Genomic DNA, 27,806 nt, shown 5'->3' with positions numbered 1-27,806 from the left:
CTGCAATCCTGGGCAAACTTGGTGCCATGAAAGCAGGAAAGCTTCTCCATCCAAAGGGGAAAAAGGGGAATCTGCAGTTCCCTACAGCTGGAACATTCCTGCTGTGATTGAAGGATCTTTATATGAAATATTCCCTGTCCACTCCCTCAGGGAGCAGCCTCAGTGCTGCAGAGCCAGAGTTCAGCTGGGAACAAACCTTTGATTTTCTCCTGCTTCCCTTGGAATTCCTGCCCACAGCACTGATGAAAGGGAATTGCTGTAGGATGTTATTCCCAATCCATTAACCCTGATTTACAGCAGAATTCCTTATCAAGCTTCAGTGCTGAAACACCTCCACTGATTGAACTGGGCCTGGCTTGGAATGAAGATTTCCTGCTCTTCCCTTTGTGTTCCCTTCTTCCCCGTTTTCCTTTCCCTTTTCTGTTCCCTTCCCACTTGCCTTTCCCTTTGTATTTTCCTCTTTCCCACTTGCTTTTCCCTTTCCACTCCCTTCTTTCCCACTTGTCTTTCCCTTCTTTCCCACTTTCCTTTCCTTTTCTAATCTCTTCTTCCCTGTTTTCCTTTCCCTTTTCTGTTCCCTTCTTTCCCACCTGCCTTTCCCTTTTCTGTTCCCTTCTTTCCCACCTGCCTTTCCCTTTTCTATTCCCTTCTTTCCCACCTGCCTTTCCCTTTTCTATTCCCTTCTTTCCCTTTGTGTTCCCTTCCTCCCAAAGCACTTTGATTCTCCCTGTTGTTCTTTCCCCCCATTTCTCCCCAGACTCAGGAGTTTTTTGGTCCTGCAAGTCAGATTAACCTGGGATTGCCAGGATTTCCACGGGAGCTGAGGGATGGGAGAATGGAATTCATTGGAGCAGTGGATTTACTTCAAACACCTCCCAGTGCTCCCCCAAATCTGAGCTTGCTCTGTGCAGGAGGGGATGGAAAATGGAAAACTCTGAGGGTTCACCCCAAGGTTCCTCAGGGCAGGGGAGGGTGGGGAATTGGCTTTGCCAACGTCACTGTGGTCACTCAGATGTTTGAGGACACTCAAACTCCACGTGGGGCTTGGGATAATTTGAATATTTGGCTCATTTGGCTCTGAGTGCATTCCTTGGGTTTTGTTTCCTGGTTTGGATGTTTTTCCTTGACTTGCTGCACCAGGATCGAGAGCAAACACGAAGTCACAATCTTAGGAGGACTCAACGAATTTGTTGTGAAGTTTTATGGACCACAAGGAAGTAAGTTCATGTCCCTGCCCTTCCAGGAATGCAATCTCTGGCTTGGGGAATAGGGAAATGCCATTCCAGATGAGCAGATCTGAGGGGGATGGAGAGAAATCCACATTCTGAGGGTGGGAGCGTGGCCATGGATAGACCCCATCCCTGGGAGCTCTGGAAAGCTCCTTCAGCACCCTGAGCTTTCCTAGATCAGCCAAACCTGCCCCACTCATGGCAGTTTCCATGGAGTTTGTCATTAAAATGGCTTTTCCACCTTAATTTAGCACCATCTCCAAAGGTAAGGAGATCATCCCTCAGTTTTACTCAGGTGTCTCTGTGCTGAGATCTTCCCCAGGATCTGTTCAAATGTGTGGGGCAGAACAGGAAAAAGGCTTTGAAATCTCCCCCCAGTGGAGCTGTGGGTTATTCCAGAGATAATTTTCCTGAATTCTCTGGTTCTGTTTGTGCTCTCTCAGCTGTGGAATATCTAATTCCTGCTTTCCTCCCTTGCAGCACCCTATGAAGGTGGAGTATGGAAAGTTAGAGTCGACCTTCCTGACAAATACCCCTTCAAATCCCCATCTATAGGTAACAAATGCTCATTTGCATCAAAATCTGGGATTTGGGCCTGAGCTTTGCAGCTGGAGTGGTACCAGTGTCATACGAGGATTTTTATGGGATTTCAGATCTCAAGAAAGGAATTTTGGGCTTTGGAAGGAGGAGGAGGAGCTGGGAGTAGGGTTTGGCTGCATATTTGTGTGTTGATCAATTCAATCTCTGTTCCATGTGGGGTTTTTTTAATAATTAACTCCACTTACTGTGGCATTAATTATTAAAAATTTAAATTAAAAAAATTTAATTTAAAGTTATTAAGTTATTACCTTTAAAATTTTATTGAATTTAAAATTATTAAATTTTTATTTAAAATTTATATAAATTTATTTATTAAATTTAATTTTATTAAATTTAGAAGTTTAATAGTTAACTCCACTTATTGTGGAGTTAATTATTAAAGAATTTAATTTTAAATTTTAAAAATTAAATTTAAATTTATTAAATTTAATACATTTATTAAATTTAAAAATTTATTAAATTGCTACATTTAAAATTTATTAAATTTAGTTTATGAAATTTATTAAATTTATATAAATTTATAAATGAATTTATTTATTTATTAAATTTGATTATATTAAATTTTAAAATTTAATAATTAGCTCCACTTATTGTGGAGTGGGGGAGCACACAGTTCTTGGTGTTGGGGCGAACCCAACTTTTGGGGTTTTCTGTCCAAAAGTGGTGGAAGTTCTTCCACTGCAGCCTCCATGCTCTTGCAGCAGGGAATACACACGTGGAAGAACTGAAAATCAGGGATTTATCACCAAAAACCTGCTGGCTTCACTGGCCAGGCCTGTTTCACCTTGGGGAGAATACAAAATTCCATCACGAGATGGTTTGAGCTTGGATCCATCCCTGGGGAGCAGGAAACCACCTCAGGTGTCTTCAGGTGCCATTCCAGGGCTGAAACCCTTTGCCAACATCATCATCCTCCTTTGGCTGCCTCCTTCAGACACCCCCTCAGGCTCAGATTTTATTGGGGAGCTCTGTGGGATGAGGAATCTCTGTTCCCGTGGGAATTGTGCCTTTTGGGAGAGGCTGCTGCTGTCCATACACCATCCTTTACATTTTTTTAATTTTATTTTTTTTGTTTGGAGCCTTCTGTGAACCCCAGGGATGTGCAGGTATTTCTGAGAGAGAGCACAGCAATCTGCAGCTCTCAGGAGCCTTTTCTTGCTCCTGAGCCAGCTCTGGAACTCCCTCGTGGAGAGGCACATTCCCATGGGAATTCCCTGTTTGCTGCCTGTCCTTGGTCCTTCCCCCTTCCCAAACCAGTCTGGAATCAGGGAATGGGACCTTAAACCTCATGGAATGGGGTCTTAAACCTCATAAAATAATGGGATGGGATCTTAAACCTCATGAGATGGATCTTAAACCTCATGGAACCATGGAATGGGGTCTTAAACCTCATGGAATGGGGTCTTAAACCTCATGGAATCAGGGAATGGGATCTTAAACCTCATGGAATCATGGAATGGGGTCTTAAACCTCATAAAATAATGGGATGGGATCTTAAACCTCATGGAATCAGGGAATGGGATCTTAAACCTCATGGAATCAGGGAATGGGATCTTGAACCTCATGGAATGGGATCTTGAACCTCATGGAATGGGGTCCTGAACCTCATGGAATGGGGTCTTGAACCTCATAAAATAATGGGATGGGATCTTAAACCTCATGGAATCAGGGAATGGGATCTTAGACCTCATGGAATCAGGGAATGGGATTTTAACCTCAGCCCCAGCACCTGCCACCATCCCAGGCTGCTCCAGCCCCAGTCCAGCCTGGTTGGCCATCCCAGGGATCAGGGGCAGGGCCATGTGCAGGGAGCTGTTCCTGCTCACATCTCTGAGTTCTTTTGGCCCTTTTCAGGTTGATTTTGCTGCTTTTCTCTCAGTTTTCCATCCCTCTCTTGTGTAAATCTGTTGTGTTTCCACTGGTTCATCCCAGACCTCGTGAGGAGCTTCCCTCACCCTATGATCTCTGTTCAAGTGACTGAAAAACCTTTCTTTTCTACCTGAAAAACTGCCTCTTGCTGGAAAATCTGCTTTTTTCCTTCCCAAAGTCTTCTTCTTGCTGAAAAACCCTTTTCTCCTCAAGATCTTGCTGAAACCTCATATTTTTCTTCCCAAAAAATTACCTCTTGCTGAAAAAAATCTGCTTTTTTCCTTCCCCAAATTTTCTTCTTGCTGAAAAACTCCCATTTTTCTCCTCAGGCTCTTGCTGAAAATCCCCATTTTTCCCCCCTGAAAATCTCCCCTTGCTGGAAACAAGGGTTGGGCTGGGTCAAATCCCTGCTGGAGCAGAGCTCAGGAAAAGCTGGGGAGCCCCAAGGAAAGTTCTGGAACTCAGGAAAAGCTCCCAGGAGGCTGCAGGGAAGGGGTTTTGCCTTTATTTCCCATTTTTGCTGCCCAGCCAAGCTTATCTGGGAGAGCCAGGCCTGGGTGAGGGCTCCTGGGGGTGCTGCTTATCTCTGCTGATAACAGCTGCACTGGGAGGGATGGAAATGAGAATTCTCCCCTTCCTAACCCTGCCTGAGCTCTGGAAAAAAAATATAATTAATAGGGATAAATTTTCTATGGAAATCTTTGATTTTTAGGGACTGGGAATGATGGAAGTGAGAATTATCCCATTCCCAGCCCTGCCTCTGAGCTCTGGAAAATAATTGTAATGAATAGGGAATAAGTTACATCTGGAAATCTCTGATTTTTAGAGGCTGGGAATGATGGAAATGAGATTTCTCCCCTTCCTAACCCTGCCTGAGCTCTGGAAAAAAAATATAATTAATAGGGATAAATTTTCTATGGAAATCTTTGATTTTTAGGGACTGGGAATGATGGAAATGAGATTTCTCCCCTTCCTAAACCTGCCTGAGCTCTGGAAAAAAAATATAATTAATAGGGATAAATTTTCTATGGAAATCTTTGATTTTTAGGGACTGGGAATGATGGAAGTGAGAATTATCCCATTCCCAACCCTGCCTCTGAGCTCTGGAAAATAATTGTAATTAATAGGGAATAAGTTACATCCAGAAATCTCTGATTTTTAGGGACTGGGAATGATGGAAATGAGATTTCTCCCCTTCCTAAACCTGCCTGAGCTCTGGGGAAAAAAAAATATAATTAATAGGGATAAATTTTCTATGGAAATATTTGATTTTTAGGGACTGGGAATGATGGAAATGAGAATTATCCCATTCCCAGCCCTGCCTCTGAGCTCTGGAAAATAATTGTAATTAATAGGGAATAAGTTACATCCGGAAATCTCTGATTTTTAGAGGCTGGGAATGATGGAAATGAGATTTCTCCCCTTCCTAACCCTGCCTGAGCTCTGGACAATAATTATAAATAATAGGGAGGGAGTTTTCTGTGGAAATCTGTGATTTTTGGGGATTGGGAGCACTTGGAGTGATGGAAATGAGAATTATCCCACTCCTGAGCTCTGGAAAACAATTCTAATTAATAGGGAAGAAGTTTCCTGTGGAAGTATCTGATTCTTGGAGACTGGGAGCCCTGGGAATGATGGAAATTAGAATTTTCCCCTTCCCAACCTAGTTTGAGCTCTGGATAATAATTATAATTAATAAGGAAGGAGCTTTCTGTGGAAATCTCTGAGTTTTAGAGACTGGGGGTGATGGAAATGAGAATTCTCCCATTCCTGAGCTCTGGAAAATAATTATAATTAGTAGGGAAGGAGTTTTCTGTGGAAATCTCTGATTTTTAGAGACTGGGGGTGATGGAAATGAGAATTCTCCAATTCCTAACCCAGCCTGAGCTCTGGAAAATAATTGTAATTAATGGGGAAGAAGTCTCCTGTGGAAATCTCTGTTTGGGATTCTCCTTTTTCCTGTTTAGGATTTTTCTTCTCTCCTTTCCCAGTTTGGGATTCTCTTTTCCCCAGTTTGGGATTCTCCTTTCCCAGTTTGGGATTCTCCTTTTCCCTGTTGAGGTTTCTGTTTCTCTCCTTTCCCTGGGATTTAAATCTTGAGGGAAATTCTGCCTTTCCTGTTTTCCCAAGGGGGATTTGGGGAGGACTGGGGGGGCTCCTTGGAGCTCCCAGGTCACAGAAATTTGTGGGAATTTGGTGTTTTAATCACTCCCTGCTCCTGCAGATAAATTCCCTTTAATGGCACAAACAGGAGGAAATCCAGTCCAGCCTGGCTTGGGTACAGGAGCAGCCTGGAATTTATTTACTATTTATTTACTATTTATTTACTATTTATTTACTATTTATTTACTATTTATTTTAAAATCTACAGGAAGATTAGGCCAGCACAGGGTTTGTTAATAATCAAATACCACAACTGGAAAATTTACATTCAAAACACCCACATCCTCAATATCTCAAATAAATTCTATATATGCTACATATTTTATAAAAATTCTCTCTATATTTATAAATTATATATATTTATAAATTCTCTCTATATTTATAAATTATATATATTTATAATTTTTCTCTATATTTATAAATTATATATATTTATAATTTTTCTCTATATTTATAAATTTATCTATATTATACATTTTATATATTTATATTATATTATCTGCATTATTATATTGAAATTCTCTGTATTTATAAACTCTGTATTTATAAATTCTCTCTCTATTTATAAATTATATATATTTATAAATTTTATCTACATTTATAATTTTTCTCTATATTTATACATCTTATATTTTCATTTCTATATTATATTATCTGCATTATTATATTTTCTATATCTTCACACCCAGCTCTCATTTTCTTCCATCTCTGTCCCAGTTACTGCAGGTGCAGATATTTCTATTTTCCCTTGCATTTCTGTTTTCCCTTTTTTCCAAATGTTTTCCCAAACAGAACACCTGGTGTATGCACAGAGCATATGGAATATATAAATATATATATATATGTATAAATATATATATTGTGTAGAAGGAGGCATTGTGGCAGCTGGTGCAGGAATGCAGCTGGATTTAATTCCATTTTTTTTTTGAAATTTCATTGAATTCCAGCCAGGATTTCACAGATTTCTCCTGGCTTGTGCTTCATTTATTGTTGTGGGAAGCTGCTGGGATTTGAGGGATGAGAACTCCTTGTGTTAGTGAGTGCTCCTCACTTCAGATCCCATCAGAAATCAGTTTGTGCTTTACCAAGGAGGGCTCCTGGACCCGGCAGGGAGTGAAGCTCCAGGGTGGGAACATCCCTGGGGAATGGGAACATCCAGGGGCAGAACCAGCTGGGACTGGGACAGAGCATTTGTCCTGGTGCCCTCCTGCCATGGCTCCTCAACCTTCTTGTGATGGAACCCTGAAATTGGTGTGAAGTGGGGCTAAAAAATCAAAATTTCAACTTAAAAACCAAAAATTTCCTTGGGTGTTTGGGCAGGGAGAAGTGTCCAGCTGGCCTCAATCCGTGAGCAAATCCATGTGTGGGGTTTGGGATGGGTGGGTGGACAGAAACCTGCATGGAGTGGGAAATGCTCTTGAGCTGATCCCCAGCTGCACCTGGAATTTCATTTTTCATGGATATTTATGGGAGTTTGGGATGGGTGGGTGGACAGAAACCTGCATAGAGTGGGAAATCCTTTTGAATTGGTCCCCAACTGCACCTGGAATTTCATTTTTCATGGGTGTTTGTGGGGGTTTGGGATGGTAGGTGCATCCAGTGGGAAATGCTCTTGAGCTGATCCCAAACTGGAATTTCATTTTTCATGGATATGTATGGGAGTTTGGGATGGGTGGGTGGATAGAAACCTGCACCCAGTGGGAAATCCTCTTGAATTGATCCCAAACTGCACCTGGAATTTCATTTTTCATGGATATGTATGGGAGTTTGGGATGGGTGGGTGGATAGAAACCTGCATAGAGTGGGAAATCCTCTTGAATTGATCCCAAACTGCACCTGGAATTTAATTTTTCATGGATGCTTATGGGACTTTGGGATGGGTGGGTGGACAGAAACCTGCACCCAGTGGGAAATCCTCTTGAATTGATCCCAAACTGGAATTTCATTTTTCATGGGTGTTTGTGGGGGTTTGGGATGGTAGGTGCATCCAGTGGGAAATCCTCCTGAATTGATCCCAAACTGGAATTTCATTTTTCATGGGTGTTTGTGGGGGTTTGGGATGGGTGGGTGGACAGAAACCTGCATCCAGTAGGAAATCCTCTTGAATTGATCTCAAACTGGAATTTCATTTTTCATGGATGTTTATGGGAGTTTGTGATGGGTAGTGGATAGAAACCTGCATCCAGTGGGAAATCCTCTTGAATCGATCCCAAACTGCACCTGGAATTTGATTTTTCATGGATGTTTGTGCTCAGTTTGTCCTGTTTCTTTGCCCAGATAAACGCAGAGCACATTGGTGTCATCCTGGGCAAGGCTGGGGGATTGGGATGGATGTGCCTTTGGGATTGGGATAACCCAACCCAACCCAACCCTGACCCTTTGGGAATGTCACTCTTCCCTCTCAGCTCCCAGGTTGTGGGTTCTGCCTGGAGGGTGGAAGAACAATCAGGAAAATGTGGAAAATGTCCCCATGGCAGGGGGTGGAACCTGGATGGATGGGCTTTATGAGCCCTTCCAACCCAAACCACTCTGGGATTCTATGGGAATCTTCCACATTCCCAAGTTATCCAGGAGTTGGGGTGGGAATCTCTCACATTTCCAAGGTATTAGGGTGGGAATCTTTCACATTTCTTAATTATCCAGGTATTAGGGTGGGAATCTTCCAGGTTTCCCAAATTATTGAGATATTGGGGTGGGAATCTTCCACATTTCCCAATTATCGAGGTATTGGGGTGAGAATCTCCCACATTCCCAAGGTATTAGGGTGGGAATCTTTCACATTTCTTAATTATCCAGGTACTAGGGTGGGAATCACCCATGTTATCCAGGTATTGGGGTGGGAATCTCCCACATTCCCAAGTTATCCTGATATTAGGGTGGGAATCTTCCATGTTTCTCAAGGTATTGGGGTGGGAATCTTCCACATTCCCCAATTATCCAGGAGTTGGGGTTGAAATCTTCCAGGTTTCCCAAATTATCGAGGTATTGAGGTGGGAATCTTCCACATTCCCCAGTTTTCTAGGTGTTACGGTGGGAATCTTCCCCATTTCCATGTTTCCCAGGTATTGAGGTAGGAATCTTCCCCATTCCCAAGGTATTAGGGTGGGACTCTTCCACATTTCCTAATTTTCCAGGTTTTGGGGTGGGAATCTTCCCCATTTCCAAGGTATTAGGGGGGGAATCTTCCTCATTCACAAGTTATCCCAACTATTAGAGTGGGAATCTTCCCCATTTCCACGTTTTCCAGGTATTAGGTTGGGAATCTTCCACATTCCAAATTATCCAGGAGTTGGGGTGGGAATCTTCCACATTCCCAAGGTATTAGGGTGGGAATCTTTCACATTTCCCAATTATCCAGGTTTTAGGGTTGGAATAATCCATGTTATCCAGGTATTGGGGTGGGAATCTCCCACATTTACCAATTATCCAGATATTAGGGTAGGAATCCCTCACATTTCCCAATTATCCAGGTATTGGGGTGGGAATCTTCCCCATTTCCAGGTTATCCAGGTATTGGGGTGGGAATCTTCCCCATTCCCAAGGTATTAGGTTGGGAATCTTCCACATTTCCCAATTATCAAGGTATTAGGGTGGCAATCTTCCAAGTTCCCCAAATTATTGAGCTGTTGGGGTGGGAATCTTCCACATTTCCCAATTATTGAGGTATTAGGGTGGGACTCTCCCACATTTCCCAGATTATGCAGCTCTTAGGGTTTGTTTTTAATTCCCAGTGTGTTCCCCACCCTCTCCACCCTTTATTTGCTTTCCCCCAAAGGCCCAGGCAGGATTTGGGGTCAGGATCAGCGCTGGCTGCAGCTCAGCTCCAGCAAAATGGATCCATGACCCGATTTAAACCTGTGGGAGCTGCAGAGTGTAAATATTTGATGGAACTCCTGCTTCCCTGGGTAAATCCGCTTCAGCTCCTGCAGCTGAGTCCTGCCAGGCTCTTCCTGACATTCCCTTGGTAGCGTGGGGATGTTTGGAGTTCTCCTTCTCGTGGAGCTCGTTCTGGCTTTGGCCACTGTCTCGGGTTTGGCTTTGTGCAGAATTCCCCAGTCCAAGCAAAGCTGGAATTGTGTTTGTGTCCCAATTCCTGGGAAACAAGGGAGGGATTTCAGTCCCAGCTGGGCTCCATGCTCCTCCTTTGGGCAGGAGGACACCCCAGTGCCTCCCCTGATGTCTTACATGGAGCTGGGGGAGCTTGGCAGCATTTCAATGGTTAAATATGGATTTTATTTTTTTTTTAGCCTTTTTTGGCTGCTCTGAAAAGAAAACTTCCATGTTTTTTGGGTCCTGGAAGGGAGATTTCTCCATGGATGGAGGCAATATCCCAGCCCTGAATTTCCTCCCTGTTTTTATCCCTGTCAGAAGCAATGGTTGCTGTTGGTTTAAAGGGATTCCTGCAGGATTCAGGGCAATTCCCACCTGGGCTGTGTTTGTCAGGATTTTTGGGTTTTAGGATGGTGGCACAACCTGGAAAATGAGGATTTATGGCAAATTCTCAATTCAGAAAGGTGGCACAACAGGGAAAAGGAGGATTTATGGCAAATCCTCAATAAAAAAGGTGGCATAAGAGGGAGAAGGAGAATTTATGGTGAATTCTCAATCCAAGAAGGTGGCACAACCTGGAAAATGAGGATTTATGGCAAATTCTCAATTCAGAAAGGTGGCACAACAGGGAAAAGGAGGATTTATGGCAAATTCTCACTTCAGAAAGGTGACACAACAGGGAAAAGGAGGATTTATGGCAAATCCTCAATAAAAAAGGTGGCACAAGAGGGAGAAGGAGGATTTATGGTGAATTCTCAATCCAAGAAGGTGGCACAACAGAGGAAAGGAGAATTTATGGTGAATTCTCAATTCAGAAGCATGGTGCAACAGGGGAAATGAGGATTTATGGCAAATTCTCAATAAAAAAGGGGGCACAAGAGGGAAAAGGAGAATTTATGGTGAATTCTCAATTCAAAAGGTGGCACAACCTGGGAAATGAGGATTTATGGCAAATTCTCAATCCGAAAAGGTGACACAACAGGGAAAAGGAGGATTTATGGTGAATTCTCAATAAAATGTTTAAAAGGATTCCTGCAGAATTCAGGGAAATTCCCACCTGGGCTGTGTTTGTCAGGATTTTTGGGCTGTGGGATGGTGGCACAACAGGGAAAAGGAGAATTTGTGGCAAATTCTCAATCCACAAAGTTGGCACAACAGGGAAAAGGAGGATTCATGGCAAATTCTCAATTCAAAAGGTGGCACAATAGGGAAAAGTGTAGGGGACATTGTCAGGCTTGAAACCATTTCCAAATCTATTCTGAATAAAAATTTTTATTCAAAATTAAAAAAAAAATCAAAATAAATTAATTTCATTTTTTATTTCAAAATTTATTTTATTTATTTCAAAATTTATTTTGCTACTCAGAACAAAAAAAAATCCCTCTCAAATGTGGACAAAGCCACAGTGAGCTCCCTCCTCCTGAACCTGTTTTTTAGGAGACCAGAGGCACCAACAGGAGAATTAATTGCTGTATTGATGGCAAATTTCAATTATTACCTCTCTGGCTCATAATTGTAGATTAATGTTGTGATAACAAGCTTATCGAAAATCTCTGTTGGGAAAAATATATTTATATTATATATATAATATATAGAAAATAGATATAAAATTTATTTTTAAAATCAAATGTTGAGCTAAAATTTGTGTTCAGATTTGCCCTTCTAAACCCACTTCATCACATGGGGAAGCTCCACTGGGCTCCTGGACAGGAATTTTCAGGATCCAACAAAAGCTTTGTGGTTGCACTGCAGATTTTTCCTGGATTTCCTGACTCCAGAATTCCCTGGAATTTGGACCCCTGGATGAGAATGGTGCCTACTTAATTTAAATTTAAAAATATTTAAAATAACCATTTTAAAGGTTACTTATGGCTGGGATGGCTTTGGGTCCTTGGTCCATAAATTCCAGACTTCTCATGTAAAAAAAATGAATTTTTGTGGTTTTTTTGCTGATTTCCCTCTGTTTCTCCTTGCAGGATTCATGAATAAAATCTTCCATCCCAACATTGACGAAGCGTGAGTAAATCCTTCCTTCATCTTTGCAGAAAATCCTCCAAAATCTCAAATATTTCCCATCATTTCTTGGCTGTGTGGAGCTTCCCTGGCAGTAAAATTCCCATTTATTTTCTCCTGGGCAGAGTGGGAAGATGGAGGTGGTTAAAGGCCATAAATAGGAATAAATCAGAGTTTATCCCAAACCCTGGGGAAGGGTTGGGGGGGAGTTTTATCAGTTCCCAGAGTGTTTTTGCAGTGTTAATTCCATTTTTTCCATGTGTTCCAGGTCAGGAACTGTATGTCTAGATGTAATCAATCAAACTTGGACAGCTCTCTACGGTGAGTTGGGCGTTTTCCTGATGATTTCTGGCATTTTTGGAGGTTTTTTCCCTCTGATTTTGGGGTTTTTTTACTGAATTTGAAACTCCTCCCTGAGCCAAGATCTTGAGAAAAATAAGATTTTTTACAGGTTAGGAGGTGGTGTTGCCTCTGATGCTGCAGAGTGGTTTCCATGGGCTCATTTCTGGTTAAAAATCTGCTTTTTAGGGATAAATCTACTTTTTAGGGATAAACTTTTACCACAGTGCCCCAGGTCAATTTAAAAACCAAATCAATTTAAAATAGAACTTAAAGCTGGAATTGCTAGAAGGAACACAGCTGAGTCTCTGTTTAAAAATAGGAATTTCAGATATTCCAGGTTTGCTTTGTGGAAGGAATCCAGGGGAATGTGCACATCAAATCCTTCAGGTTCTTCCCTAGAAAACTGATTTTAGCTGGAATTCCTTGTTGGAATTCTGGAATTGCCATGTGGTGGAGGACGAGGATCCCAGCATGGATTTGTTGTGGGAGATTGGCTTCTCCACAAAAAGGATAAAAATGAATAATTCCAGTGGCTTTGTGCCCCAAGATTCCAACACCACCTCACAAAGAAATGGAAAAGGGGGAATAATTCCTTTCTTTTTTGCCTTTAAAAAAGGAATTTTTCAATTCCTTTAAAGCAGAACTGGCAAAGGATCTGGGTGAGATAATTCCAGCAGCAACCAAGGTGGGAGGAACCTGGAATATCCACAAAAAATTCCTGAGCACCTTCAATTCCTGCTCATTCCTGGGGAAGCAGCAGCTCCTCAGTGCTGGGGGTGAAATTCCTGCACAACTAGCTGGAAAACAAAATTTATCTGTTGATTCAGGTGTGGGGCACCTTCTGCTGGGACATGGGAATCACATTTGGGGGTTTGAGAGAGGTTCCTTCAGGAAAAACTCATTTTCTGCGTGTCCTGTGAGCCACGGGGGATTCAGGGCTCTGCTGCCTCAGGAGCCCTCAGGCCTGGGATCATTTTGGGGTTCAGATCCAGGGAATGCTCACCCAGAGCCCTCCTGCTGTTTCTGGGATCATTTTGGGGTTCAGATCCAGGGAATGCTCACCCAGAGCCCTCCTGCTGTTTCTGGGATCATTTTGGGGTTCAGATCCAGGGAATGCTCACCCAGAGCACTCCTGCTGTTCCTGGGATCCCTTTTGGGGTTCAGATCCTTTATCCAGGGCAGGGAATTCCCACCCAGAGCCCTCCTGCTGTTCCTGGGATCCCTTTTGGGGTTCAGACACAGGGAATGCTCACCCAGAGCCCTCCTGCTGTTCCTGGGATCCCTTTTGGGATTCAGATCCAGGGAATGCTCACCCAGAGCCCTCCTGCTGTTCCCTGGGATCATTTTGGGGGTTCAGACACAGGGAATGCTCACCCAGAGCCCTCCTGCTGTTCCCTGGGATCATTTTGGGGGTTCAGACCCAGGGAATTCCCACCCAGAGCACTCCTGCTGTTCCTGGGATCCCTTTTGGGATTCAGATCCAGGGAATGCTCACCCAGAGCACTCCTGCTGTTCCCTGGGATCATTTTGGGGTTCAGATCCAGGGAATGCTCACCCAGAGCCCTCCTGCTGTTCCATGGGGTCATTTTGGGGGTTCAGATCCAGGGAATTCCCACCCAGAGCCCTCCTGCTCTTTCCTGGGATCCTTTTTGGGGTTCAGATCCTTTCTCCAGGTGCTGCTTTGCCCCATCCCAGGAGCTCCTGTCAAACCTGGACACCTCACCCAGAGCTGGAGCTGGAATTGTGTGGCTGCATCCCAGAGCTGGAGGAGCTCTTTGCACAGGGACAGCACCTGCAGATCTCCTTCCCCATTTCTGGGGAATTTTGGGGAAGTTGAGGGCTCTGGAATTAAATTCAGGAGCTCTGTGTGGTGGCTCAGGAATGGGATCCAGCTTTTTTCCAGGAGCAGGGACAGGGGGAGGTGGCCACACTGGTGATGCTCACCCGCAGAATTTCCCTGCCACGAGGAAACAGAGACAGATCAGAGATTTCCAGAACATTCCCACAGGAATCCCCACACCAGGAGCATTGCCAAGGAGGGGTGATGGCTCAGGGCTGGTTCCTGCCCATCCCCAAATCTGGAATGGGGAGTTGGGGGTTCCCAAGAGGGGTTTGTGCACTCCTGGGCTGTTCCCTGCTGTGGATTATTTGGTGACAGATTGCTGCTGGCACTGAGGAGTTCCTGGGAGCTCTGCACATCCCCTGAATTGTTTAATTGTTTCATTTTTAGTGCTGGTTGCTGTTAACCAGATCATGGAAAGCTCTGGAAGAGCTTTGTGCTTCCCATGGAATGGTTGGGCTGGAAGCACCTCAGACAGAGGCTGAGCTCCAGCCCTGCTCCATGGGCAGAGAACTTCCATTTAAATAGGATTGGAAGGGGTAGAGAATCCAGGGAAGGGCAAAGCACAGCACTCTTTGTAGGGGTTTCTCCTAATTTTTCCAGCCAGGATTAAAAATCAGGAAAATTCCATCCCCCTCCTTGCTTAACCCATGGAAATCAGTGTGAGGAGTTTGTGAGGAGTTTTATTTTCATTGGCACAGGAGAATTTACACTTCGGGTAAAGGAGCAGAGAATTGTGCTTTTTCCTGGGTCAGGAAAAAAGGAGAATTTCCATGGAGCTGCTCTTGGCCTGGGCAGTTTGTGTGCATGGAATGGGGCTGGGGGTGAATCCTTGGGAATGAATGCAGGGAGAGGATGTTCCTGCAGTGTCAGGGAAGGGATGTTTCATTCCCAGTGTGTTCCCCACCCTTTATTTGGTTTTTCCCCAAAGATCCAGGCAGGATTTAGGGTTGGGATCAGCACCATCCATGGGTATTAGCATGTGTGTGTAGGGATGAGGAGTTGTGAGGAGCTGCAGCATCAGCTTTGTTTTCATTTTTAATTCCATCAACCTTTATTTTCATTTTTGGTTTTCCTCCCTTTATTTTCATTTTTGATTCCATTAACCCTTATTTTCATTTTTTGTTTTCCTCCCTTTATTTTCATTTTTAATTCCATCAACCTTTATTTCCATTTTTGGTTTTCCTCCCTTTATTTCCATTTTTGGTTTTCCTCCCTTTATTTTCATTTTTGATTTTCCTCCCTTTATTTTCATTTTTGGTTTTCCTCCCTTTATTTTCATTTTCGATTTTCCTCCCTTTATTTTCATTTTTAATTCCATCAACCTTTATTTTCATTTTCGATTTTCCTCCCTTTATTTTCATTTTTTGTTTTCCTCCCTTTATTTCCATTTTTGATTTTCCTCCCTTTATTTTCATTTTTGATTCCATCAACCTTTATTTTCATTTTTGATTTTCCTACTTTATTTCCCCTCATTCCCAGAGCGTTTCCCTCAGAGTTTTGCTGCTGTCTGGGTGTTGCAGGGTGGATTTTTGGGGTGGCTCTGCCCTGGGGACACTGACACCAGGGTTGTGTTTGCCTTGCAGATCTCACCAATATTTTTGAGTCGTTCCTGCCCCAGCTGCTGGCCTATCCCAACCCCATAGATCCTCTCAATGGGGACGCTGCAGCCATGTACCTCCACCGACCAGAAGAGTACAAACAGAAAATTAAAGGTGAGGCCTAATTAGCACCGTTAATTGGGATTCCATGGCTCTTGGCTGCAGGTTCTGAAGGGTTTTTCCCCTTCCATGGGATATGTGAAGGAGGGAGGCGTGAGGAAATTGGGAAAGCTCAGGAATCCCAAAAGCTGGGATCAGCTCTGCCACCCAGGAGTTAAAATAAATCCTGGTGTGAATTTCCTGGTTTTTGAGGGTAGAACTCTCAAAATTTGATTTAAATATTGAATTGTTCAGCCTCCCTTGGCTGATTCCTCTGACAGGATTGTGGAGACTTCACTGCAGATCTGCCCTGCTCAGAATCCCGAAGTCCATTCCCTGCTTTTTTATACCAGGGAAGGGCAAAAAATTGCATCCAAACCAATAATTTGTCAGATAAAATCTCCAGTGCCAGCACTGAGAGTCCTCTGGGCTTTCATGAAAACAGCCTAGAACCCAAAAATACCCTTGGAAAAAAGCCAGGAAAACAGATTGCACCAAAGGAAGCTCTGAGGGCATCCTGGAGATGAAGGGATAACCTGCTCCCTCATTCCCACCCCTGCAGCCAGGTACAGATGATCTGGAAGGAGTTGGGAGTGCCTGGAACGTTCCAGAAATCCCAGAGCCCTGAGTGCAGGGCTGGCCCTGTTCCAAAAAATAACCTTGGACATGTTAAACGTGCTGCAGAGGATCCTGGCAGCCCTGGGAGTGCAAATCCAATATTTTATTTATTGCTGCTGCTCCTGGTGATTTCATTGCTGGGAGCACAGGGAACGTTCCTGGGGCACGGGGAGGGGGCACAGGCACGGAGCGTGCCCCAAAATTTGTAATTCCTCCTCTTGTCTGGGAGATTTCTCAGGGCATTTCCCTTAGGAGGGTGAGGAGCAGCTGGAGATGTCCAGGCTGAGTTTCTGCTGGAGTTCAGGACATCTCTGGGTCACTTTTCCTACTCCATGTGTCTGGAATTGCAGTGGGATCCCTTGGGGTGTGAGCTGAGCTCGTGACACAGGAACCCAGAGGGGTTTTCCTGGCAGGAATTGGTGCCATGAGGGTTCCCCTTCCTGAACACCTTTTGTCACTATTTAGATATTTTGGGGTTTTTTTTCCCTTGATTGAAAATCCCAACACAAATCCCAACACAAATCCCAACACAAATCCCAACACAAATCCCAATACAAATCCCAACACAAATCCCAACACAAATCCCAATCGATGTGACACTCAGCATGGAAACTCCCTGGAAATTTCACTTTCCCTGAGTTAAACCTTCCAATAAACCCAGCCCAGGAGCTTTCCTGGGTTAATAAAAAGTGGCATTTGAAGCTTGAAGGGCTCTTATAGAATTGTTGTAAAATCTATATGTATCTATATATACATATACACATATATATACATATATATAAAATATGTATAAAGTATATAATATATATTTAAATATACAAAAATAGATTATATATATAATATATATGTTTATGTTGTAAAATACAATTGCAAATAAAAATTATCATGAAATAGGACAAATTACCAGAAATTATCACAAAAAGTAATAATGATAAGTCATGGAAGTATATAAATTATAAATGGCACATTTAATCAATCAGATAAATGATTTCTTATAGAATTGTTGTAAAAAAATTTATCCTTTATGTACTTGTATCAGTTATCAGTATTAACTTTGTGATCATTTATCCTATTTCATGATGATTTTTATCATTTTTATTCAGTTCTGTTTTTCATTATCAATTTTACAAGAAGTCATTTATCTGATTTATCAAACATGCCATTTATAATTTATATATTACATTATTTATCAGTATTAATTTTTGTGATAATTTATGGTCATTTATCCTATTTCATAATAATTTTTATCATTTTTATTCACAATTACATTTTATATTATCAACTTTACAAGAAATCATTTATCTGATTTGTCAAACATGCCATTTATAATGTATATACTTCCATGATTTATCAGTATTAATTTTTGTGATAATTTATGGTCATTTATCCTATTTCATGATAATTTTTATTCACTATTATATTTTACAACATAAGTATATATATATAAAGTATATAAATATATATTTTAATATATTTAAATATATATATTATATTTTTATACATAGATTTTCTTTTATACATATGTTTTACAACACTTCTATAAGAAATTATTTATCTGATTTATTAAATATGCCATTTATATTTTATATACTTCCATGATTTATCAGTAATAATTTTTGTTATATTTATGGTCATTTATCCTATTTCACGATAATTTTTATTCACAACTATATTTTACAACATAACTATATATATTATATATAAATATATATTTTTTATTTAAATATATATTATATATTTTTATACTATTTTTTTACAACAATTCTATAAGAAATCATTTATCTGATTGATTAAATATGCCATTTATAATTTATATACTTCCATGACTTGTCATTATTACTTTTTGTGATAATTTATGGTAATTTATCCTATTTCATGATAATTTTTATTTGCAATTATATTTTACAACATAAACATATATATTATATATATAATCTATTTTTGTGTATTTAAATATATTATATGCTTTATACATATTATATATATGTGTGTGTGTATATATATAAATTCATATGTATTTTACAACAATTATATAAGAAATCATTTATTTGATTTATCAAATATGCCATTTATAATTTATATACTTACATGATTTATCAGTATTAATTCTTGTGATTATTTATGGTCGTTTATCATATTGCATAATACTTTTTATTTGCAATTATATTTTAGAACATAAATATATATATTACATTTAAATATATGTATTTTAATATATTTAAATATATATTATATACTTTATACATATTATAGATATAGATATAGATATAGATATAGATATAGATATAGATATAGATATTTATTTTACAACAATTCTATAAGAAATCATTTATCTGATTTATCCAATATCCCACAGCTGTTGATTACCCATCCCTAATTATCCCATTTTTTGCTTTTTTTCCCTCCCTTCCAGAATACATCCAGAAATATGCAACAGAAGAAGCACTAAAAGAGCAGGAAGAAGGCACCGGGGACAGCTCATCCGAGAGCTCCATGTCTGACTTCTCTGAAGATGAGGCTCAGGACATGGAGTTGTAGTAGAGGAGGCACCTGCTTTTCAGAGAGACTCTAATTTCCTAACCATGAGAAGCAGACTATAATATTCATATTTAAACAAAGCAATTTTTTTTATTACTAAACAAGGTTTTTATGAATTCTAGCATTGAGCTATATATATATATTTATATATATGTGTGTGTTTATATATAAATATATATATATCACCCTTTAGGTCTTGATTTTCTCGGTCATGTCCCGGTTCCCGAGGTGCATTAGAGCATTCCCAACATTCCATTCTGGTAGCAATATGCAGGATGCATGCCTTGAGATTTTCCATTTGGCCAAGTCACCTTTGGTGTGCTACCAAACAGCTGCCCTGGGAGGGAGGGAATTAGCAAAGAAAACCCAAAATCCAAACAAAGGGTAGAAAAAAGAGAAGGATTTGGTGTCGGCTCAAGGTTTCCACCTGAGGTGTTGGTGTTGCCACCTCAGGTGTTGGTGTTGCCACCTCAGATGTTGGTGATTCCACCTGAGGTGTTGGTGTTGCCACCTCAGGTGTTGGTGTTGCCACCTCAGATGTTGGTGATTCCACCTGAGGTGTTGGTGTTCCCACCTGAGGTGTTGGTGTTCCCACCTGAGGTGCTGGTGATTCCACATCAGATGTTGGTGATTCCACCTCAGATGTTGGTGATTCCACATCAGATGTTGGTGTTCCCACCTCAAATGTTGGTGATTCCACCTCAGATGTTGGTGATTCCACCTCAGATGTTGGTGTTCCCACCTGAGGTGTTGGTGTTCCCACCTGAGGTGTTGGTGATTCCACATCAGATGTTGGTGATTCCACCTCAGATGTTGGTGTTCCCACCTGAGACGTTGGTGTTCCCACCTCAGACGTTGGTGTTCCTACCTGAGGTGTTGGTGATTCCACCTGAGACGTTGGTGTTCCCACCTGAGGTGTTGGTGATTCCACCTGAGGCGTTGGTGTTCCCTCCAAGTCCAGCCCTCGGGGTGCAGGGGTTCAGGGGCTCCCCCGGGCTGTGTTTAGGGAATGAGCCGGAGGGGCTGAGCCCAGAGCAGCCCCGAGCCGGGCGTGCAGCTCTGGGGCCCTGCAGAGCCTCCTGCTGGGGTTTCAGCCGTGGGTGCCCCTGCCCTCCCTCTGCTGCCCCCTCTGCAGAGGCTGGGCATGCTCCTGCTCCCTGCCTGCGAGGGAAGAACCACCCAGAAGCACCACGGATGAGGAGGAAGCTCCTGGAGCTGGGATGCACCTGGAGCCCAGCTCCTCCTTCCTCTGCCCCTCTGGAACCTGCTGCCCTTCATGGCTCCCGCTTGGCTTTGCCATTTTTGGGGGTTTTTTTTTTCTTCCTTTCTTTTCCCCGCTCCCTCTTGTGCTGGAAGTGTGGTTCAGACACCTGACAGACGTGGCTGTGTCCTGGGAATTCTCCTCTGACCAGATGGATTGGCCTTGCCAGAGCTGCAGCTCCACGGAATTGTCCCGTTGGCCCAAGCCCACTAATCCATCGGCACCGATTTGCATTTTCCTTTTTGGGTTTTTTTTTTGGTCTCTTTTTAAATCTTTCTTTCCTCCCCCCCTTCTGCACCAGCTTGGTTCCCATCTGCTTGTGTGTGTGTACAACAGGATAAAAATTCCTTAAGAGTTAACAAAGAAAAATATCTAGGAAAAAAAAACCACACAAAATTTGAGCTGAATAAAAAAAAAAAAAAAAAAAAGCCTAAAAAGCACCAATTGAGGAAGCAAATGAATTCACTCTTTGGTTTTTTGTTGGTTGGTTTGGTTTTCTTTTTTAGGTTTATTTTTTTTGGTTTTTTGGGTTTTTTTCCAGGATGTTTGGGAATTGGAATGTTGGATTTCTCCTGGTGTCTTGCAGCAAACTGAGAGATTTTTAATTTTTTTTTTTTTTTTTGCTGTTGTTCCTAGAAATCTGATAAGTAAATGTCTCCTTGGGATACTTGAATTGGGATAATTGTGCGTCGGAGCTTCAAGCTGAGATGGATTTTTAAAGCTGAATGTTACCTGCTGTTTTCTTTTGGGGATTTTTGGAGGGGTTTGGACAAGATCTTTTCGTTTGTGATGCGACCTGCAGGAAGAAATCAACCCACCCTGAGCGACTCTGGAGCAGAGTGTTGAATGTCAGACTGGTACATTTGCCATTTCCCCAGAATTCTTGGCCTTTGTTTCCTTTTCCTTTGAGACTCCACCGAGCTGGGGCTGGCAGAGCCCACCCCACCTCTGATTCATAAAGCACAATCAGTTCCTTTTATTTCTGTTGCTTTTGGGGGAGAAAAACAAAAAAACTCCATCAAGTCCCACTTGGCTTTGGCATGAATTTCCTTAATAAAAATCCTACCATGAATTTCCTTTCTGTTAATTGCGGGCACGAAGCAAAGGATTTCCCTCTCCTCCTCCTCCTCCTCCTCCTCCCCATCCTCTCCCAGCAGTGGTGTAGGGCTGTGGCTAGTACTGTGCTGAAGTTCTCTATCTAGCATTTGTGGCTTGTTGGAGGGTAATATTAATTATTTAACATGTAATGATGTAATTAACTCTTTATCTAGCACGTTGTTTGCTCATTAATTTGGGGAGGGAGGGGCCACGTTGAACTCGCTTTCCTGCTGCCCTGGCAGTTTTGCTTGTGCTATAAACCTTTACTTGTAGGTGCTACTTAGGAGTAGAGTCAAGTGCTGGGTGGTGATTTCAGTTTAAAAAGCTTCAAAAAATGAGAAAAAAAAAACACACACAAAAAAAAACAGAACAAAAAAACCAAAAAGGCAACCAAAAAAAAAAAAAAAAAAAAAAGAAATCACAATAAAAATTTGTATTTTTTCAATATTGTATAAAAATAGTGTTCTAATTCCCTCACCCCCTTCCCTTGCAGGGTTTTTCATCTCCATCATTCCCCTCATGTGGATTTAGGGCCGGATGGGAAACACTAAGCTGGGATTCCAAAAAAAAAAATAATAATGCCCAAAAATTGGGGAAGCACAGCTGGCTGTGTGAGACACAACAGGATGGATTCACTGAGCTTTCCAGGCTGGTGGCTCAGCCCCAAAAATGAACATTGCCAGCACTTCCCAGGCTGAGCCAAAACCCAGCTCTTGTCCTGGGAGGAAAATCCAGCTGCCAAAAGTGCTGGGAGAAGGAGCTGGGTGAAGGTGAAGGTGAAGGTGAAGGAGCTGGGAGAATGAGCTGGGTGAAGGTGAAGGTGAAGGTGAAGGAGCTGGGTGAAGGTGAAGGTGCTCAGGGTGGGCTGGGGTCTCTCCTGTCCCCCCTCAGACCCCACTGCTGCTTCCCCTCCTGCATTTCCCACCTCTTTCTTTTCACCCCAAATCTCCCTTTTCCTCCCAAAAAATCTCCCCTCCCCCCAAATATGTAAAACTTCACCCACCTAATGTGGATGGAAAGGTGTAAGAGCTTTATTTGATCATCTCCAATCCTTTTTTTTCCCGTTTTCAGGGTGATTTTCTCCTTCACCCACAGTGTTGGCATCACCCTGGGATGGGCTCCCTGCTGCCAGGCTTTGCCACAGCCCTGGAGCTGCTTTGAGGCAGCCTTTGCCTTCTCCCCCCGCTGTTTCTGCTCTCTCTCCCCGAGGTTTCCATGGAAGGAGAGGCCGGGTGGGCACTGCCAGGCCCCTCTGCCCCCGCTGTCCCCACCAGGGCTGGCCTTGTCCCCAGCCGGGGATGGTGGCACAGGGAGCAGAGCTGTGCCACAGCCTGAGCCACCCCTCAGCCGTGCCCCTTCCCTCCTCCCTGCATCTGGGAGATCTTCCACAATTTTATATTTTTTTCTTATTTTACCCCTTTTTTCCCCCTCCACATCCTGCTGCCCCTTTGCCACAGCCACAATGCCCGCCCCGTGCTGGGTTCCTGTCAGGTGAGAGCAGAGATCTGGCACATCAGAGATCTGGTTTTGCCCTTGGGTTGAGTTGAGGTTTTGTTATTTTTCCTTTTTTTCTCCTCTTTTTTCCTGGTGTTGGTTGCTAGAGTGGCACAGCTGCCTCTCCTCTGGGTGTAACCTCTCCAATAGCTGTGTATAATTCAAATGTAAACTTATTTTTTTTTTTAAATAAAATCTGTACATACCTTGAGCCGTGCCTGGTGTTTGGGCTGCAGGGACGGCCCCATCCTGGGCCCTGCATCCCAGAGCAGCTCCAGAGGCACCACCTGCAATGGGCACCTGGAGGTGATGGTGGTGAGGCTGAAGGTCCTGCAGGTCTCCTCCATCCCCACCCATTCCTCTTGCAGCTCTTCAGGTGATGATGTCCCTCCATCCCTGAGGCACAGCCACGGCCCCCAAGATGAGGTTTAGGATTTTGAGGATTTTTAGGATTTTTGGGATTTTTAGGATGATTTTGGGGCTGGATGAGGCACCACGAGGCACCCCCTGCTCCATTCCTTGGATCCCGAGGTGTCCTTGGAGCTGGAGCTGTCCCAGGTGGGTCATTAATTACCGGTGCTAATTAGGCACGGGGGCTGTTTGCTGGGTGATGGCGTGCAGGGAACGGGGGCGCAGCTCGGGGACCCCAGGGGTGTTCGGGGAGGGTGACAGGGCTGTCCCTTGTCCCCGCTCACCTGCCCCGACCCTGCAGCTGCCGCCGCGCAGCTGGGGCTGAGCCCGACCTTCCTCTCCATCCTCCTCCTCCTCCCCAGCCGGGGCTGTTTGTCACCAGCCTGGGGACACGCTCCGTGTCACGCCAGTGCCACCTGCTGCCAGCGGGGCTGCGACACTGTCCCCGCCCGGGCCACCTCCTGCGACACTGTCCCCGGGCTGTGCCCCTGCGACATTCCCATGGGGTTCCAGGTGACATTCCCATGGCACTCCAGGTGACATTCCCGTGGGACTCCGGGTGACATTCCCATGGGATACCGGGTGACATTCCCATGGGACTTTGGTGACATTCCCATGGGATACCGGGTGACATTCCCATGGGACTCCAGGCGACATTCCCGTGGCACTCTGGGTGACATTCCCATGGGATACCGGGTAACATTCCCGTGGGACTCCAGGCGACATTCCCGTGGCACTCTGGGTGACATTCCCATGGGGTTCCAGGTGACAGTCCCGCCCCCGCGGCTGTGTCCCCTCCCTCGGGGGCTCCAGGGCCAGGGGGTGGCACTGTCGCTGTCCCCTCCGCCCGGCAGGTGGCCCCCGTGCCCCGCCAGTGCCCGCCCAGTCCGGGCAGAGCCGGGCGCGGTCCCGGTGCCCTCCCTGTCCCCCGGCAGTGTCCCCGTGGCTGCTCTGTCCCCGCTGTCCCCCTCGGGGCCTGGCTGTGGTTTGGGGGGGCAGTGTTAGGGTGACGGGGGGGACAGGGACACAGAGCTGGTGGCAGGTGCTGCTCCTGCCTGGGGACACCCAGAGGTGTCACCGTGCCCGGTCTGTGACAGGGTCAAAGGGCAAAGCCCCGAGCCTGGGGCTCCCGGGGATGTGGTGACACCTCAGGGGTTCTGGGAGCATCACTGTGGGGTGACATTCCTGCGGGGTTCCAGGTGACATTCCCATGGCACTCTGGGTGACATTCCTGTGGGGTTCCAGGTGACATTCCCATGGCACTCTGGGTGACATTCCCATGGGACACTGGGTGACATTCCCATGGCACTCTGGGTGACATTCCTGCGGGGTTCCAGGTGACATTCCCATGGCACTCTGGGTGACATTCCTGCGGGGTTCCAGGTGACATTCCCATGGCACTTTGGGTGACATTCCCATGGCACTCTGGCTTTTACCACGCAGGGCTTTGGGTGCTGTCCCCAAGGAGCTTTGGGTGCCGTTCCCATGGGATTTTGGTGTCACTCCCATTGGGCTCTGGGTGCCACCCCAGAGGGGCTTTGGGGCCATTTCCCTGGGTGCCACCCTAAGGGATTTGGGTGCTGCCATCCCCATGGAATTCCGAGGACCCTCTGGAGATCTAGGCGCTCTCCCTGTGGAGTTTTGGGTGCCATCCCAAAGGGGTTTGGGTGCCATTTCCACTGGGCTCTGGCTCTGCTTGGTGCCATCCCTGTGGGGACCTGGGTGCCACCACCATCAGGCTTTGGTTGATGCCACCCCCAAGGGTCTGTGGGTGCCATGCCTGTCAGGCTCTGGCTGGTGCCACCCCCCAGCCCCTGTGACAGGATCTCAGGGATGGCCTGCTGGCGGTGCCATGTGTCCATCCCTGCATCCATCCCTGTGTCCATCACTATGTCCATCCTGTGTCCATCCTGTGTCCATCCGTGTGTCCATCACTGTGTCCATCCGTGTGTCCATCCGTGTGTCCATCCCTGTGTCCATCCCTGCATCCATCCCTATGTCCATCCTGTGTCCATCCGTGTGTCCATCCGTGTGTCCATCACTATGTCCATCCTGTGTCCATCCTGTGTCCATCCCTGCATCCATCCCCATGTCCATCCCTGTGTCCATCACTATGTCCATCCTGTGTCCAGCCTGTGTCCATGGATGTGTCCATCCATGTGTCCAGCCTGTGTCCATGGATGTGTCCATCCCTGCATCCATCCGTGTGTCCATCCCTGTGTCCATCCGTGTGTCCATCACTATGTCCATCCTGTGTCCATCCTGTGTCCATCCATGTGTCCGTCCGTGTGTCCGTCCCTGTGTCCATCCCTGTGTCCATCCTTGTGTCCATACCCGTGTCCATCCCTGTGTCCATCCGTGTGTCCATCCATGTGTCCATCCCTATGTCCATCCGTGTGTCCATCCTGTGTCCATCCCTGTGTCCGTCCGTGTGTCCATCCCTGTGTCCATCCCTGTGTCCATGCCTGTGTCCATCCCTGTGTCCATCCTGTGTCCATCCCTGTGTCCATCCCTGTGTCCATCCCTGTGTCCATCCCTGTGTCCATCCGTGTGTCCGCCCTGTGTCCATCCCTCTGTCCATCCCTGTGTCCATCCCTGTGTCCATCCCTGTGTCTATCCTGTGTCCATCCTGTGTCCGTCCCTGTGTCCATCCCTGTGTCCATCCGGACGCCCCCAGCCCCGCGGGCACCCAGCCACACCAAGCCCCGCGTGGTGACCCCGCTGTCCCCGGGGGACACCTGAGCCTCCCGCCGGCCCCGTGCGGCTCCGGTTACGCCCGATTGTTGCTCCCCTGGAAGAAATGCCGTCAGCGCGGGCGGATCGGATCGGTGGCCATTACTAATGCATGACATTCCCGAGGGACACGGCCCCATCCCACCCGGGAAGGGCAGGGGGGTGTGGGGAAGGGTTTGGCTCCATCTTGGGCCGTGGAGAAGGGTTTGGCTCCATCTCTGGCTGTGGGGAAGGGTTTGGCTCCATCTTGGGCCGTGGGGAAGGGTTTGGCTCCATCTTGGGCCATGGGGAAGCGTTTGGCTCCATCTTGGGCCATGGGGAAGGGTTTGGCTCCATCTTGGGCCGTGGGGAAGGGTTTGGCTCCATCCTGGGCTGTGGGGAAGGGTTTGGCTCCATCTCGGGCCGTGGGGAAGGGTTTGGCTCCATCTCGGGCCGTGGGGAAGGGTTTGGCTCCATCTTGGGCCTGTGGGGAAGGGTTTGGCTCCATCTCAGGCTGTGGAGAAGGGTTTGGCTCCATCTCAGGCTGTGGAGAAGGGTTTGGCTCCCTCCTCCTCCATCCAGACCCCAATTCCAGCTCGGGATGTGCCACCCGAGCGAGCCATGGCCGGTGGGACACGTGTGTGTGCCCGGCTGGAATGGTGGGGCTGGACCAGGATGGACCTTCCCAGATGGATCCCACCGGCCCTGTCCCACCCAGGAGGGCTCCTGCAGAGAACACTCCCAGCTGAGGGCACATTTGGTGACAAATGTCTCTGTTCTCCCCAAATGGGTGATTCTGAGCCTTTTAGAGCCGGCGTTTCTCCCTCATTCCCAATTTTCAGCTCTTTTCCCCCAACTCCTCCCTTCGTTCCATTTTCCTCTCCCCACCTGAGCATGGTGATGCTGAACCCAACAGCTCCAGACCAAAAGCCCCCCAAAATCCCCAACCCTCAGGAATGGGATGCTCATCCCTGCTCATCCCAGCCCGGGGTGGTGCCCACCGGGGTGACCCAGGCTCCCCCCTGCCTCTCCCTGAGCTTCCACCCCATTTTGGAGCAGAGATCTCATGGAACAGGGAGGATTTGGCCATGGAACATCCTGGGAGGGTTCCCTGGCTGATGCAGCTCCCTGCACATCAATATTGCATCATTCTTATCATCCTTCCATCCATCCATCCATCCATCCATCCATCCATCCATCCATCCATCCATCCATCCATCATCCATCCATCCATCCATCCATCCATCCATCCATCCATCATCCATCCATCATCCATCCATCCATCCATCCATCCATCCATCCATCATCCATCCATCCATCCATCCATCCATCCATCATCCATCCATCATCCATCCATCCATCCATCCATCCATCCATCCATCCATCCATCATCCATCCATCCATCCATCATCCATCCATCCATCCATCCATCCATCCATCCATCCATCCATCCATCATCCATCCATCATCCATCCATCCATCCATCCATCCATCCATCCATCCATCCATCCATCATCCATCCATCCATCCCCGAGCCCGGCCCCACTGAGCGCTGCCCTGCCCGGCCCCTCCGCCTTCCCGGAGCCTCCTGCAGCCCATCCATCCCAGCCTGGGCCCAGGAACACAAGAAGGAGATGTAAATTTTTAAACAGGGCCGTTGGCTCCGCTCGGCTTACGTGGGACGAGGATCGGGGAAATTCCGGCCGCTCCTCGGGGGAGCTGAAATGCTGGGGATGCCAGGAGAGGGATGAGCCCGAGTGAGGGCCCCGTCCCCTGCTGGGGCTGGCACCGTGCAGGGCATGGGTGTGTCCCAGCTTCGGGATCATCCCTTGGCACGGGCACCGCCCCCGGAGCCTCCTGGCTTGGGG

The 27,806-nt window shown here is 45.6% G+C and overlaps 1 protein-coding gene and 1 long non-coding RNA gene across 3 annotated transcripts in view; both read left to right on the top strand.

Annotated features, from left to right (window-relative positions):
• The window catches only part of UBE2H (ubiquitin conjugating enzyme E2 H), a 51,685-nt gene extending 30,390 nt beyond the window's left edge, over positions 1-21,295 (top strand). Inside the window, exons 2-7 of the mRNA XM_058022964.1 lie at positions 1,141-1,217; positions 1,710-1,784; positions 11,888-11,927; positions 12,193-12,245; positions 15,693-15,821; positions 18,838-21,295. Of these exons, the coding sequence (XP_057878947.1) occupies positions 1,141-1,217; positions 1,710-1,784; positions 11,888-11,927; positions 12,193-12,245; positions 15,693-15,821; positions 18,838-18,962 (499 nt within the window). The 3' untranslated portion in view covers positions 18,963-21,295. The remainder of the gene's footprint in view (positions 1-1,140; positions 1,218-1,709; positions 1,785-11,887; positions 11,928-12,192; positions 12,246-15,692; positions 15,822-18,837) is intronic.
• Positions 21,296-21,749: 454 nt separating this feature from the next.
• LOC131082818 (uncharacterized) lies at positions 21,750-23,026 on the top strand. 2 transcript variants are annotated; one of them, XR_009114382.1, is made up of 2 exons: positions 21,750-22,103; positions 22,142-23,026. It is a non-coding gene; the product is annotated as an uncharacterized LOC131082818 (long non-coding RNA). The 2 variants fall into 2 exon arrangements; XR_009114381.1 differs by having other exon boundaries at positions 22,136-23,026.
• The last annotated feature ends 4,780 nt before the right edge of the window (positions 23,027-27,806 follow it).

The sequence above is a fragment of the Melospiza georgiana genome, chromosome 4 (genome assembly GCF_028018845.1).
Source record: "Melospiza georgiana isolate bMelGeo1 chromosome 4, bMelGeo1.pri, whole genome shotgun sequence".
NCBI classification, from domain to species: Eukaryota; Metazoa; Chordata; class Aves; order Passeriformes; family Passerellidae; genus Melospiza; species Melospiza georgiana.
This window is presented reverse-complemented; position numbering and strand designations above follow the sequence as displayed.